Source organism: Vanessa atalanta, chromosome 5 (assembly GCF_905147765.1).
Source record: "Vanessa atalanta chromosome 5, ilVanAtal1.2, whole genome shotgun sequence".
Taxonomy (NCBI): Eukaryota; Metazoa; Arthropoda; class Insecta; order Lepidoptera; family Nymphalidae; genus Vanessa; species Vanessa atalanta.
In genome coordinates, this window is record NC_061875.1 from 7,659,138 (window position 1) to 7,673,692 (window position 14,555).

Here is a 14,555-nt window from a genome sequence, read left to right on the forward strand (position 1 = left end):
GTGGCAGAATTTTGTTGAAATTAGACACATGCAGATTTTCTCACGATGTTTACCTTTACCGCCGAGCACGAGATAAATTATAAACACAAATTAAGAACATGAAAATTCAGTTGTGCCTGCCTGGGTTTGAACCCGAAATCAGATGATGAAGATGCACGCGTTCTAACCACCGGGCCATATCAGCTTTTCCTTTACATTTTTAAAATATTATTTGATATAGCTTCAATATTGAAACATAGCTCAATCAAAAATCTTGATTTAATAAAGAATTGTATACAATAGCTTACAAAATAATTATCAACCCGGTGAAGTCGGGTAAGATTCATGACTAAACGTAGGTATTTCACAAAATTATTTTATATTTCTACGAACAAACATCACTTTATCATATACATATTGAAAGTGATCAGTCAATTCTTTAATTACTTCCAATTTGTTTCTTAAAGAAATGTGCTGTATGGTTATATAAAACAATACTAATATCACATCAAAAATACATATATGGTAGGCGATATCACATGTTAGTTATTAGAAATCAATTACAATTATATAATAAAATCATAAAATATTCTACTCGATACTAAGATATTATGCCTATTGAAATCGAATGATTTTATTTACGAACAAACCATTATTATCATTTAAATCTGATAAATATGCTTATGAATAGAGCGATATTGCATCACACATGTCCTAGTTGAACAAAAGGACAAAAGCATTTAGGCTCCACGATTTAGTATTATTGTTCTCAGGTGATCAGTGGACCGAATCAACGCTATGAATTTAGTACATCTATTGGTTGCTCTACAAATTGTCGAAGTTAAAGGTAAAAACCAACTATTTTTATAGGTACTAGTTTGTTGAACCGATTTTATAAAACAGAACACCTTTTGTGTTATCATAGAAATGGTTTTCAACGAGTACTTTAACATAATATTTTATATTAATTATATTAAGCCCGTGAGGTCTCACCCTTGTTAAACATTACTATTTTATCCCCGTAATATGATACTATGTAGTACATAATTGAGCTACGCTTAAGTTTATAGGAATGTGGACACAGGTACACACACAAATACGCACCCACACGCATAACACTGACATATACACACACGCTCATACGCACACACGCACACGTTAATACGAATATCAATAACATGTGGTAAATGAATGTAATAGGTTTGTATATAGTGTTGCAGAAGAGCGGGGCCACCTGCCACAAGTAACTTACTAGAAAGGTCCAACTTTCAGATTATACTTTTATAATATGTAGCAACTGAAACAAATATATTTCAATTTTTATTTATTTATCAAACAGTAACCTCTGCCTTTTATAAGTTTTTACCGAGTTCAAATAAACGAACTCTGTCCTTTATAACGATCAAATTACAAATGTTCTCTCATTAAATTGCATTGTAAAGGGTTAAACAAAAAGTTTGATGATGGGTTTAAATGTGTCTACCTCCATTTTATTTACGAATTGTTTGGTCAAAGCACAATGTTTATATTTTTTTCAGTATTCAAAGTGACACAAGCCAAATGCAATTTGTCTCCATGTGAAGTACTCGAGGTATTGACCACAGGCCGTAGACCCGACTTACCAAACAGTGGCTGTACAAACGAACTCCATTGGCGGAAACTCGACCGACGATTACAAGCTATAGAACAACCGGGTAAGTTTCTATTATCTTTTTTCTATCATTATATGTATCTCTATCTTTCATCATCAATGAGTTACACTATTCTGTTTCTTTTATAAAATTAAAAATAAATATGTGCCTATCATGAAAATATTGCATTAAAATATTACTTGTAAATGAATGCCCTTCATCAGTCATATGAAATGAGATGTTACGCCAATTATTTATACTCACCACCGACGCATTAATTATACTCACCATTTCATCCGAAACACAGATTTTCACAAGCATTTCAGTATATGATTAACATATATCCCAAGGAAAGAGATGAACGTACATATTAATAAGGATTTAATAGGTCCAGCCAATTAAAAATAATCCTAAAGTCTACGAGATGTCAAAGGGCTCAAGATAACTAAAGGATGTAAATATAAGAGATAGAAAAAATACCTATATTTATATATTATATGCCTTTTACTAAATTTTATCCTCAATTCAAACGACATTACAAAATCTGCGAATCTAAAAATGTCCCGATTTAACATGTATAAATATACAAGAACATACATGTAGATATATGTCACTGTATAATTGTATTAAGGCTTAGATTATAACTTTATCCTTTTAGATAGCCGAGATAGCCCAGTGGTTAGAACGCGTGCATCTTAACCGATGATGGCGGGTTCAAACCCAGGCAAGCACCATTGAATTTTCATGAGCTTAATTTGTGTTTATAATTCATCTCGTGGTCGACGGTGAAGGAAAACGTCGTCAAAAAATCTGCATGTGTCTAATTACAACGAAATTCTCACAAACCCGCATTGGAACAGCGTGATGGAATGCTCCAAATCTTCTCTTCAAAGGGAGAGGAGGCCTAAGCCCAGCAGTGGGAAATTTACAGGCAATTAACTAATCAAAAAACAATACGGTAATTGTAAGCAGAATGTCTTCATAATTTTTGACAGTTTACAATTTCACGAGATACGAGTAGATTGTTATCTAATAATTATTTTTTGCATTAAAAATTTTTGCGGTTACGTATATTATAGGATTTAATAATTTAATCACACAGTATCTGAATTTTGAATCACAGTATGGTCTATAAGTTTTGGGCAGTCACGTTGGCGTCAATGTTCCAAAGGCTTGTGTAGATGTGACGCAACTCATCGCTCGCTCAAGTGTTGGCGAACTGGACTTACAACTTTATCCCCAGATTTGATAGTACCGGCTGATTTGTATACTATGTAAGTAGATATTTAACTAAATTTAACTTTAAATCAAATGAGACCGCTACTTACCGTGGTATTCCGAATTCTTAAGGCAAATTTGACAGATTTTCTTCTGATTTTTGCATATCCAAAACAGATAAATCGTTGACGCTCCCATTGTACTGTTAATTTTAAATCACTCTACAAAATAATCCTTCCAATACAAGGACCCCAAATATTTGTAGAAAGCGTTGCCGGTAAAAGGAACTAACCAATCATGCGTCTCTGTCAGCGTCTTAGTTATCTTTTCAGCCAATATTTTATAGAATAGAGTGCATTTTTAGCTTACGGTACTGGATAAAATCATAAATTCTTTGGAACTGGCGTATCGAGCCAGGTGTTGAAGCGCACTCTTGCTAATAAAACAGTACTGCTAAAGTGAAATCGTTCGCAGCTGTATATGCTGCTATAAAATGACTATAGGTTCTAACGACATTAATTAAATCCATTATTTAAATTTTAAATAACTTTTCTGACATCTTAAAAATAAATTATTTCCTTATAATTAAACTATGTAACCGTCTCTTTTGTCAAATACATACAGATTTTTTTTAATAATTTATTTTCGTTATCAGTAAAATAATAAACATTACTTAAAACACTGTTCAAGAAGCGTTGTTATCGCGGCGGAATGTCTGAAGTATGCTGAGTATCATACTGAAAATGTTGATTTATAATATTATAATATTGAATAAATTATAGATAAACATATTCACATGCATGTGAACTAGGTTGTTTGTTAAAGAAACACTGACAATATCATTTCAGAGACCTCGGCACAAACAGACTGCGCACTTTGCATAAAACCACGTTTAAAGGGATGCGGTCGTTAACGGAACTGGACATGTTTGACAATCACGTCGAATTCTTACCTTCTGGGATCTTCGATTCCCTTGTTAATTTACGGATATTGTAAGTATATGAGTACTTCATTAGGCTTTATATGTGAATAACATCGAGTTATCTACTGAGACAGAGGTTATCTCATTTCCGTAGGGAATTTATATAATTAAGGATTAAGTCGTGTTATTAGAATAACCCACACCTACTTCTTAGGTATTATAAAGAAACATTGCTAATAGCCGTGTTAACAAGTTAGTATAAAATTAAATTGTATTTTCATTTTCATCATCATCTTCATAGAAAAAACATAATTAATTTCATACACATTTTTCCGCAATGTCGATATTAAGAAAAATAAATATCATTTTATTTCAGGCGCTTGCAAAGAAACTATTTAGAAGAAATCGACAGCGAGGCATTCAGATATACAAAAAAACTATTTCATGTTGATTTGTCTAACAACTTTTTATATACTCTGCCTGAGAGGCTATTTGTCAACAATTCCTATCTAGAAACCATCGACATTTCAAACAACCAAATCATATACATACCTTCCGACACCTTTGTTGGACTTGAATCGCTCACAATATTAGATTTGTCAAAAAATAAAATTCAACAAATAGAAAATGGTACATTCAATTTGAACAACCTCCAAATTTTGAAATTGTCAGATAACAAAATAAATAATATAACGGAAAATGCATTTGAGAACCTCTCTTCTTTAGAAACATTGCTATTGGATAAAAATAACTTACAAAATGTTCCCACGAATTTATTTCGTCGTTTATTTTGTTTGACGTTCTTGGATTTGTCAAACAATCATTTAATTACAGTAAGTATTAATTTATTAGGAGTATTTTTAATGAAATTCTTAAAGCATTTTATGGTTGAGTAACTATAAAAAAAATCTACAACTTTTTTGCTGTACTACTTTAATTTTTATTCGTAAATCAACTTTTACTCGTGTCCTTTTGTGAAATATACATTTTCGATAAACTAATATTATAAAGGCAACTAAATATCATTAAATATATTTTCAGTTAACTGGCCTAGAGTTCCTGAAGCTCAGACAGCTTCGCACCTTGGACTTAAAGGAAAACTCCATAACAGAAATCCCTGACGATATTTTCTTGAATTGCTCTAATTTAGAGAAACTGGATTTGGCAAAAAACAAATTACGTTTCTTGAATATCTCAGCTTTCCATGGCTTAGAAAATCTTACATCGCTTATACTGTCTGACAATCAAATTTATGAAGTTCATTCGAAAACATTTTCAACTCTCAAGAATCTGACGACCCTGTAAGTCATTAAGAATCAATTTATATGTAAACGTTTAGGAGTAAAAGTTTCGCATTATTATTATATTTATAATTTTGAATACAAAAAATTATAGGATATTGATCCATGTGGCAACGTATTTTTTGAAGCCCCTTATTGTTTCTTAGATGCCCTTCCTGTAATAGAACCCTTATATTGACATACATTAGGGTTTCATCATCATTTCATAAGTAACGTTGAAACCACCGGTTACATAAATATAATTTAGTATCAGTATATTAGAAAAATATTGTAATTCAGTATCATTAAAATAATGAATAAGAGTTTTTATGTTAAAGTTTTTCGTTAAAATTTACATAATTTGTTCATAGCTCATAATATTGTATAGTCTTCAAGTTCTTTTAAAAAATATTTAAATAATATGCCTATTATATTAAAGCTCCTGAGATAAATTTCTCGATTGTCCTAAAAAGAAATTGGACTGCGCCGTTCTTGAACATAAATAACAAAGAAAGACTCGGATCCCTTTTCATTGCTACAACAAGTTGCAACGATTACCGTACTATAATTACTCTTTTAGAACTAATAAATTACGCTTACAGAAACTTCTAAGCATTTCAGAGTTTAGACTTTAATAGCATGTTTTTTTGTTTAATTTCTTGGTATTATAAATATAGTGTGTTTCACACAAAACTGTGATATTGAATATTTGCCTAAAGCAATAAAAACATAATAATTTACTATTAAATAATAATAATAATTATACATAAATATTATATGTAATGTGAAAGACTTAGTAGCTGAAAGAACAATCTATACCAATAATGCAAAAGCAACTCTGTCTATCTCTTTATTTCTCTATCTGTCTGTCTGTCTGTTATGATTTCACTATTAAACCACAAAATCTAATATGATGACACTCTATATGAAGTAAGATTGAAAGCCCGAGGAAGGGCATAGGCTACTTTTTTATGCAGCGCACCAAATACCTAGCGGGGGATAGGTTTCTGGTGCGCTTCCTCCCGACCCGCGTTTGAAAACTAGGTTCAAATATACCCGAAACTTGATCGAACAATTATCAGCTACGGGTTCAGCAGATTTAATTTTTAATGGAATAATTTGTATATATGAAACGAAGCAAAATAATCACACTCGAATACTTTTTCTGACTCATGTCATTTCCAGCAAGAACGAGCCATGCCGTGGCCAGCATCATAAGTTATAGTTATTAATATTGGTGAAAATTTTCAGGTATTTGGACAACAACATGTTCCCATCGCTACCGTCTCGAACACTAGACTATATGCCGAAGCTCGCAAACGTGAAACTATCCAATAATCCATGGCATTGTGATTGTCATGCTCTTTATGTGTCTGCGTAAGTTTTTCCTTCCATTTTAATTATTAACAACTACAACTTCGAGTTACTATTCGTTGACGTTTATACAATATTCGTAAACATTGTGTATGATTATTACATGTATATTTTTTCGATTGAAAAATATTAATGGCTAAGTTTTTTCCTGTTCTGCTCGGTAAAATAAACATTCTAAACCAGTGCAATTATTTCGGTAAAATTAACTTTGTAAAATGAGCATTTAGAAGTGCTTGTAAGAGCCTACTTGAATAAAGTATGTATATTAAAATTTTGATGTAAATTGAAATTTAATACAAAGGCTAGAATTGAATGAAACTTATTATATAACATTACTTTGAATTGCTCTATATGCCATTGTAATAATACAGTGAAACCATTATCATTTCATTTTACGTTTTTAAGAAATAAGTAATATTATACAAACATATATATTATAATATTACATGTTATCAAAATATTTTTATAATAAAAAGTTAAATTCGTCGCTTTTATTGAATTAAAAATAAAATAATGATTATATGATACGGTATATATAAATATTAAGATACTTCAGCACCAGTATATTAGAAAAAATATGAATATACTTGAATATTTTTTAGATGGGTGCGCTTGAACGAAATGAAGATATGGGATTATTCGCCTACCTGCGTATCTCCTTGGTATTTAGAAGGTCATTTTCTTAAGAAACTAAAGTTTCCTGAGCTATGTTCAGGACAATGGGCCAGCATGGTAAATCTTTCGCCACGGCTGCCAATGCAGCAGCTTCTCTCTCTCAATGTCAGCGTTAACAGAAAACCTCAAGGCAGCATAGAACATCATGGTGATATCGACGGCTGGAACTAATTTAATCGAATTGTTTCTTAGATTAATATAATAGTATTGAGTGTATATTATTTTAAACATATTTATAGTCGTATTTATACTTTATTTATTATAATTTTAATTTTTTCATTTTGAAGCATTAAATTTACTTATAGATAGTAATAGTACTACCACCAGTTAACGGTTCGGAAAATATTATGACCTGAAATAAACGGACGAAATAAACTCAGCGGTATTCTTTGTATATTTTTGTAATTCTGCGCAAATTGAGGAGGAGGCTATCGTTTAATATCCAAAATGTGCTTTCCATGAACTCACTAATTATATATCTATAAACTTCTGGACACAGATGTTCCTTTACAGTTGCTTTAAATTTTTAAGCGAGAGCTATTTATACCTTTTATGACATCCTGTTGTATACCCGTAAATGAATTACTGAGCGAGCCTATGCCGTTGGATAATTAAGTGTCCAAAATATATATTCTGAATAAAATAGCTTGAAACATAATATTTAATTTATATATTACAGAATTTTATTTATTATCTAGTAAGAAATCTACTAAGACAAAGGCTTTTTTCTATGCAATATGAAAATCTAACATCTAACACCCAATATTTAAAATAAAAAAACAATCAAGTAAAATCTTTATGTCAGTGGACTGATAAATATATTTAAGTGGAAATATCCTTTAAGTATATTTAGTGTAAAACTACAAGCGTAGTGTACAAGTGTAGATCAAGAAACACATTAGATATTCTTTTTCGCCAATTAAATAAAAAACGTAATAAAATAATTAAAGGTTAATAAAATAGAATTAAAATGTACCCGTGATTACCCGCTTGGAATTCAAGATATACTAACTCACGCTTTTTATCGTGTCTCATGATTTAATATATCGTAAAATTTATATTTATTAATAAGAATAATTAACATAAGTCATTAAATATATACAAATATGAATTAAAAATAGTTAGTAAATAAAAAAATAAAAGAGTTACTAACTTAAATTGTTATAAAATGTATTAATTAAGTTCAAAATATATATTAAGTATATATTTTATTAAAATATAGAAGTCTAGTCTTTCAATGTTTTTTTTTTTTTTTATTAGCGTTAAGAATTTTATATATTTACCACTCCTATTAATATTATATTAAAATAATTATTAAGATGAATAATTAAAATTACGCTCAAATTCTTTGAACAATTATTACATAGAAACACGTAGCATTTGAGGCCAAAAAAATTTCATTATTTCTTATATTATTGATAGACTTCTTTTTCTTTTTCTAGATTGCCCGTCAAGACGTTTTGCGGAAAAAGTTGGATTTAATTTAACTGTGAATGCGGCGTTATATAAACATTAATTTAGGTAGTTTATATATATGTTACTGTAAATGCTCGAACTACGGTAAATCTTAAGATTTTCCAGTAAAACCTAAGATTTACCGATTATGAATGGTAAATTTCAACAAAACTTTGGGATTCGAACTTTTACCATCATTCACTTGGTAAATCTTAGGACATGTCGGTGAATCTTAGGTTTTACTGGAAAATCTTAAGATTTACCTTAGTTCGAGCTTTTACAGTAATATATACATAATATATAGCCTATGAAAAATTATCTGTAATAATTTACCTTTCAAATTATGAAAGATTTTTTCAAATATATGCTGTGGTTCCGGAATTTACTTTACGCATAGCCGCAAATTGTGGATTTCGCCCTCCTTCTTTATAATATTGGTATAGATTAGCGAGCCGCTCCGGCTCTGAATGGGTGCAATTTATTAATAAAGAGATGCAAAATGAGCTCAGAAAATTTTAAGTAGGTATGTTTTTTTAATTTTATAAGTTTTATATATTAATTATTTTGTTACCAATATTGTAAAACATAGTACAAAATTTGTCCATGGTTTATAGTTTAAAAAAAATAAACATTTTTTTATTTTATTTTTGTTAAAGCTAGTTAGTCAAACACTTGATTGATTTTTTTGCAATCGGCTATATTAAAATCAAAATATAATTTATTCAAGTAGGCTTTTACAAGCCCTTGGAATCAGTCATTTTACAAAACTATTTTAGTGACGCTACCCCAGTTGTAGTTCGGAATTGATGCGGATTCTACCGAGAAGAACCGACAAAAAACTCAGTAGTTACTCTTATCCAACATTTAATATACAAATATATATTAGTTAGGCACAATTATTTATATATACTGGAAGTCAACAAGTATTAGCTTCTCGCTTTTTATCATCTATTATAATATTGTATTGAATAATACGTTTTTTTATTAATGTATTTTTACAAATTATTTGAATTTGTTTCTTCTAAGGTTTAAAAAGCACAATTTTAATTTACATTATATACCCACGATAACTCTCATATTCATAATAAGGATTAAAACTAATTGGATATAATAGCTTCACAAATAGACTATTGATTTTTAACTAATCTGTAACAGATATAAATAATATGGAGTGAACCTAAGAATAAGGATTCATGCTATCGCGAACCTTCCTGCGGGCCTTTATAAGAACTACAATTTTCTAGTACATTGTTTTTATTTATGGTGTAGTGAGGCTTAGCCAGCGTTAACCATCTAAGCGTATCAAAATCTGTTCAGTGGCTTAGAAGTAAGCGGAGATACAGACACAAACAGAAAGTGCCTTTGTCTTATATTATGTATACGTGTAGGTAATAAAGATCTTAGATAATTATAATCAAAATTTTAATGAGATATTTTTTATGAGAGACATCGATATTCTATAGGCTCTTATATTCTTAGTGACTCAGAATTCACTTTGATTTCTATCACGATTACTAAATCTTGCTACTGTAAATGCAAATATTAAGGATGTTAAAATCAAAATATATTTTATAAAAGACTTTTTTTTTTAAATTTTTGCTTTTTCTTTTCAATCACCATTTTGAAATATTACAAATTATGTAATTTTAAAATATTACAAAGAATTTTAATCTAACTGGAAAAAAACTTTTCATGAGAAAAAGAAAATTTCATAAATTATATAAATAATATCTACAAAAAAAAACCTAAGAGGCATGTATGCCAACTATGAACGTATACGAAATAAAAGCTTTTTCTCATTTATATATACCAAAAATTATTTTGTTGTACCTCATAATATCTATGCCTTGATTGATAAGTATGCTATAACGATAGATAAATTTATTAATTGACAAATATAAAAAAAATATTGGGCTTTTATAACAGAAAGATATTAATTTAAATCCAAATAAAATATAAATCTGATTTCGCTTCTAAATAAGGACAAATTTATTTCGATGAAACAACCGTCGTTTACAAAATTATTAGTGATTTCTTGTACTAAATCTATAACTTGTATATTATGAAAGTTAAGGTAACTCCTTGATGTGAAACTGATTAGTATGCCGCGATGGCAAGCGGCCTGTCGCTCCCTTATCATACCGTCATGCCTCCTACATGCTTTCCATCATACTGGCTTGCTCATTATTATAATAATGATAAAAAATATATATTAATTTTATAAATTGAATTCATTAATCATCAATTTCTATGTTTTACGTCTACCAAGTGTTCCATGACGATCACATTTCAAATTTTAAGGCAAGTCAATTTAAATCAAACACTCAAATTATAAAACAAAACGCAGATGAAGCGCGCGAAACGTTATAATGAAGAAACGAATGAGAACACAAGATCAAAAACGAAGTCCCGGTAGTGTGTGTAGCAACAAACAATTCGTTAATTAATAATTAAAATTATAGCACTTTTGATGTATTAACAAATAAAATTGTCCTTTTGCACTACCGACTATTTATATTAATTTTGTATACGTTTTTGTTGCTTTATGTTTCGTACGCTCTCTTTGCCTTTCGTTCTATAATCCAAGCCCATCGACTTTGATAGCGATAATGAAGATAGAGTTAACGTCATGATTAATCGAAAACTTATACTAAATATAATCAAATATAATTATCTGATAAGACTAACAATTATCACAGGATATATTCGTGCCTAGGTCATTATCAGACATTCCAAAGCCTTTTCCACAAATCCAAAATTTAAATACAAAATAAAATTCTTTATCTCTTAAAAACAAAAGTATAATTAGTTATTTGGATCTAACAAATATTTGTTTACTTAACTTATCAATTTAAATATTTAAAATAGTTCTTTAGATTGTCTGACTGTCTGTCTGTTCAAATCATCCATAAGTAGTCATAGAAGGTACCTACGTTTTTTTCCAACTTCAAAAATCATAAAAACCAAACGAAGTAGCATTATTATTCTTATTTCTTATCAATTATTACTAAAACATAAAACTTTATAACATTATGGTCCATACTACGATTAGTTTATCTATACAATATAAACAAAAAAAAAACATTGTCGTAAATATCATCAAAAAATTATAAATTTGTTGAGTATAGTATGTCATAGTGTCATACAAATACAATGAAAGTATATGAATTATTTAAGGTACTGAAGACAAAACATTTTGTATTTATCATCAGATGTGAATCAGAAATAAGTATACAATATACTAGCGATCCGCCCCGGATTCGAACACGTGCGAATGTTCGAAGTTATTAATAAAGAAAACGATATTGACATAAAAATATAATTTATACTCTATAGCATTTAGAAATAATGTAGATTTCTATCAGTGAGACAAAATGGAATTTGACCATTAATCATAATATACATAAAAATAAATACTACAAAAAAGTGATACTACAAAAATATTATCTACTTATTGAAAGACTACATAAAACATCAAATTAAATCAATCAAATCAATAGATATATATTATAAACTTGTTGAGGTATGTATTTTATCTTCTAATGAATAAAACCGACACAACTATAAACATAAATGTCTTAGTATATTTATGATTAATTATTTGAAAACTGCTGAATTCAACAATAAACACTATCTCTTATATGACACATTTTAACCAATATGTCTATGTACATTTTATTACTTATAATTCAAAGAATATATGAAAGATAATGTATTTATTATATTTCCATACAAATATATGTATCGATAGATTGGCAGCTAATAATTGTCACCTTTATCTGCACATACGTGAACGTGATAATGATCACAAAGATAATAGTTTCGTGTAAACTTTAATAATAACAGACGTATTATTTGTTATTTTATTAGCATTTAATAATTCTAATTATTAATTGGTTTTAATAAAGAATTTAGTATAATATTGTAATTTTTTTATGTATAAAAGTGTCGCATGTTTTATTGTTTGTTGTTGTGATGTGATATCGAACAATTTACGTTAATTGAAAATGGGAGATCGCGGTATATTATTTTTTTACGTCATTATAACTACGTATCTACGTGTGAATCACGGTAAGTATTTATTAATTTTAACTGTTTTAACATTATCAATTCATAACTGCAGTGCTATTCTCTGGGAACTTACTTCACCGTGAAATGTTGACAATCAACACGAAGTGTTACTATTTTTATTCGGGTTTACTTTAAATGTTATAATTGTAATAGTGTGTCACAATGTCACATGTCGTTAGCTGTCATTTTACGATCGTGTGTTAGGGTGAATTACAAGTACTCTTACAGAATAATCTTGATAGACACATTTGCGTCAAGGCGACGATTTGAATTAAGCGAATTGAAAGAATGTTTTGAAACATTTTCTCTCTCTGATATTATATTTTCTGTTGTGGTTCCATTGTGAACATCTTAATGGACCTTGCTATATATTCCATTTTTCTTCCTTTTTGAAATGAGAATTCATAAAATAAGTATGTCTTAGAATTCTCATTAACGGTTTTTTTTATTTCGATATACATATTTTATGATTTTTGTACTATCAACAAAACATTTTGAAATAAACTTTAATATATTTTGAATTTCCCATTAGCTTCCCCGAAAAACGTTCAATTCAAATGTCTGAAATAATATATTGTGAATTTGTAGAATCCTTATTTTGTTATTACTCAGAATAATATCGAATTATTTTGCAGTATCATTATTTTCAAGTGACCTGAAATTGGGTAATTTCGTGTAATTTAATACCAACCACCAATTTCGATAACAGAATTTCAATCTCGAATCGGAAAATAAAATATGAATTGATATAACTAATACCGCGTGATATATTTAACTAATAGTTTTAGTACATTAGAAACCAAACGTTTTAGAATTACGAGTAACGAGTCGTTAAAGACGTCCTAAACTTTGTCGCCACTTACACGTGACTTCGAAACTTACATTTATTAACATTTTTTATAGGGATGCTTTTAATTTGCGCAACATAGACAATCCATAACCAAGACAAATCATTGGCGCAATGCAACATTGTATGTAATGATTCATATTTCTCACAGTGCTTATTTCTATAGGGGTAGAGATTACTTCCCATCAGACTACCCATTTTTTAGTCTAACTACAAACAGAAAATTAAAAAAAAACATATATTCAATATAAATAACGTGTATAAAACAAATTACAAAGGAACAAATATTTTCATAACTTTCTAATACTAATAATATTCATAAATAACGTAACGTATTTCAGGATGTTCGATAGATGGAATCCCAAATTGGTTCGTGCCTCAAAATCAACGAATACTAGACACGGACAGTGGTATCATTTACAGAAGATCAACTTCAGGCATAGAAGGTTAGTTTTTTAATTTAATATTACAATATGTCTAATTTCAATAAAATTATGTATCCATCAATCCGCAATGGAGCAGTGTCATGGAATTAACTCAAAAACCCTCCATAAAAGGGAGAGGATGCTAAGGCATCCTCTCCCCTGGCCTAAGGCCCAGGCGTGGGGAGATTTAAAGGCTGCTACTTTTAATTTTATATATTAAATCTATTCTTAAGAAAATATTAATTTTAAATATTGCTTGATTGCAATCGTAAGAGAAAACATAACATTTCAAATTTTTGAATTGGATTTGTATCAGTCCGCTTAGATTAACTTTTAACCTAATAAAGCTTAATTTAAAAAATATATTTATCTTAATACATTTAAGTTTTAAGCACATTTGTTGATTATCAAATCTAAATTCAATTTAAAACAATGAACAGCCATGGAAATATTGTTTTATTCAGTACTAAAATGTAAATAAATACAATCTCATTTCAATCTGTCTAGCCACAACGCTACGTACAAACTGTCACACAGCATGATATAATATGTATGTACATAATCATTGATGCGTTAGTAATCATGTAACTCCTGAACAAGAATACATGTATTATGTCTGGTCTCTGTTGATAGCTAGGATACGCTAGATGGCGCTGTAGATAAATTATAGACCGAAAA

The 14,555-nt window shown here is 29.2% G+C and overlaps 2 protein-coding genes across 6 annotated transcripts in view; both read left to right on the plus strand.

The window, feature by feature from the left end:
• The first annotated feature begins 768 nt into the window (after positions 1-768).
• On the plus strand, positions 769-7,299 carry LOC125064217 (carboxypeptidase N subunit 2-like). Its single transcript, XM_047671160.1, has 8 exons — positions 769-826; positions 1,518-1,673; positions 2,734-2,884; positions 3,677-3,820; positions 4,127-4,583; positions 4,792-5,051; positions 6,282-6,407; positions 7,007-7,299. The coding sequence occupies exons 1-8, from the start codon at positions 778-780 to the stop codon at positions 7,248-7,250; spliced, it is 1,587 nt and encodes a 528-aa protein (XP_047527116.1). The 5' UTR covers positions 769-777; the 3' UTR covers positions 7,251-7,299.
• A 5,187-nt stretch (positions 7,300-12,486) lies between these two features.
• Positions 12,487-14,555, plus strand: part of LOC125064156 — a 29,575-nt gene continuing 27,506 nt past the window's right edge. For all 5 annotated transcript variants that reach the window (XM_047670995.1, XM_047670998.1, XM_047670999.1 and 2 more), the window contains exons 1-2: positions 12,487-12,605; positions 13,794-13,898. In XM_047670995.1, the coding sequence (XP_047526951.1) occupies positions 12,542-12,605; positions 13,794-13,898 (169 nt within the window). In that variant the 5' untranslated portion in view covers positions 12,487-12,541. The remainder of the gene's footprint in view (positions 12,606-13,793; positions 13,899-14,555) is intronic.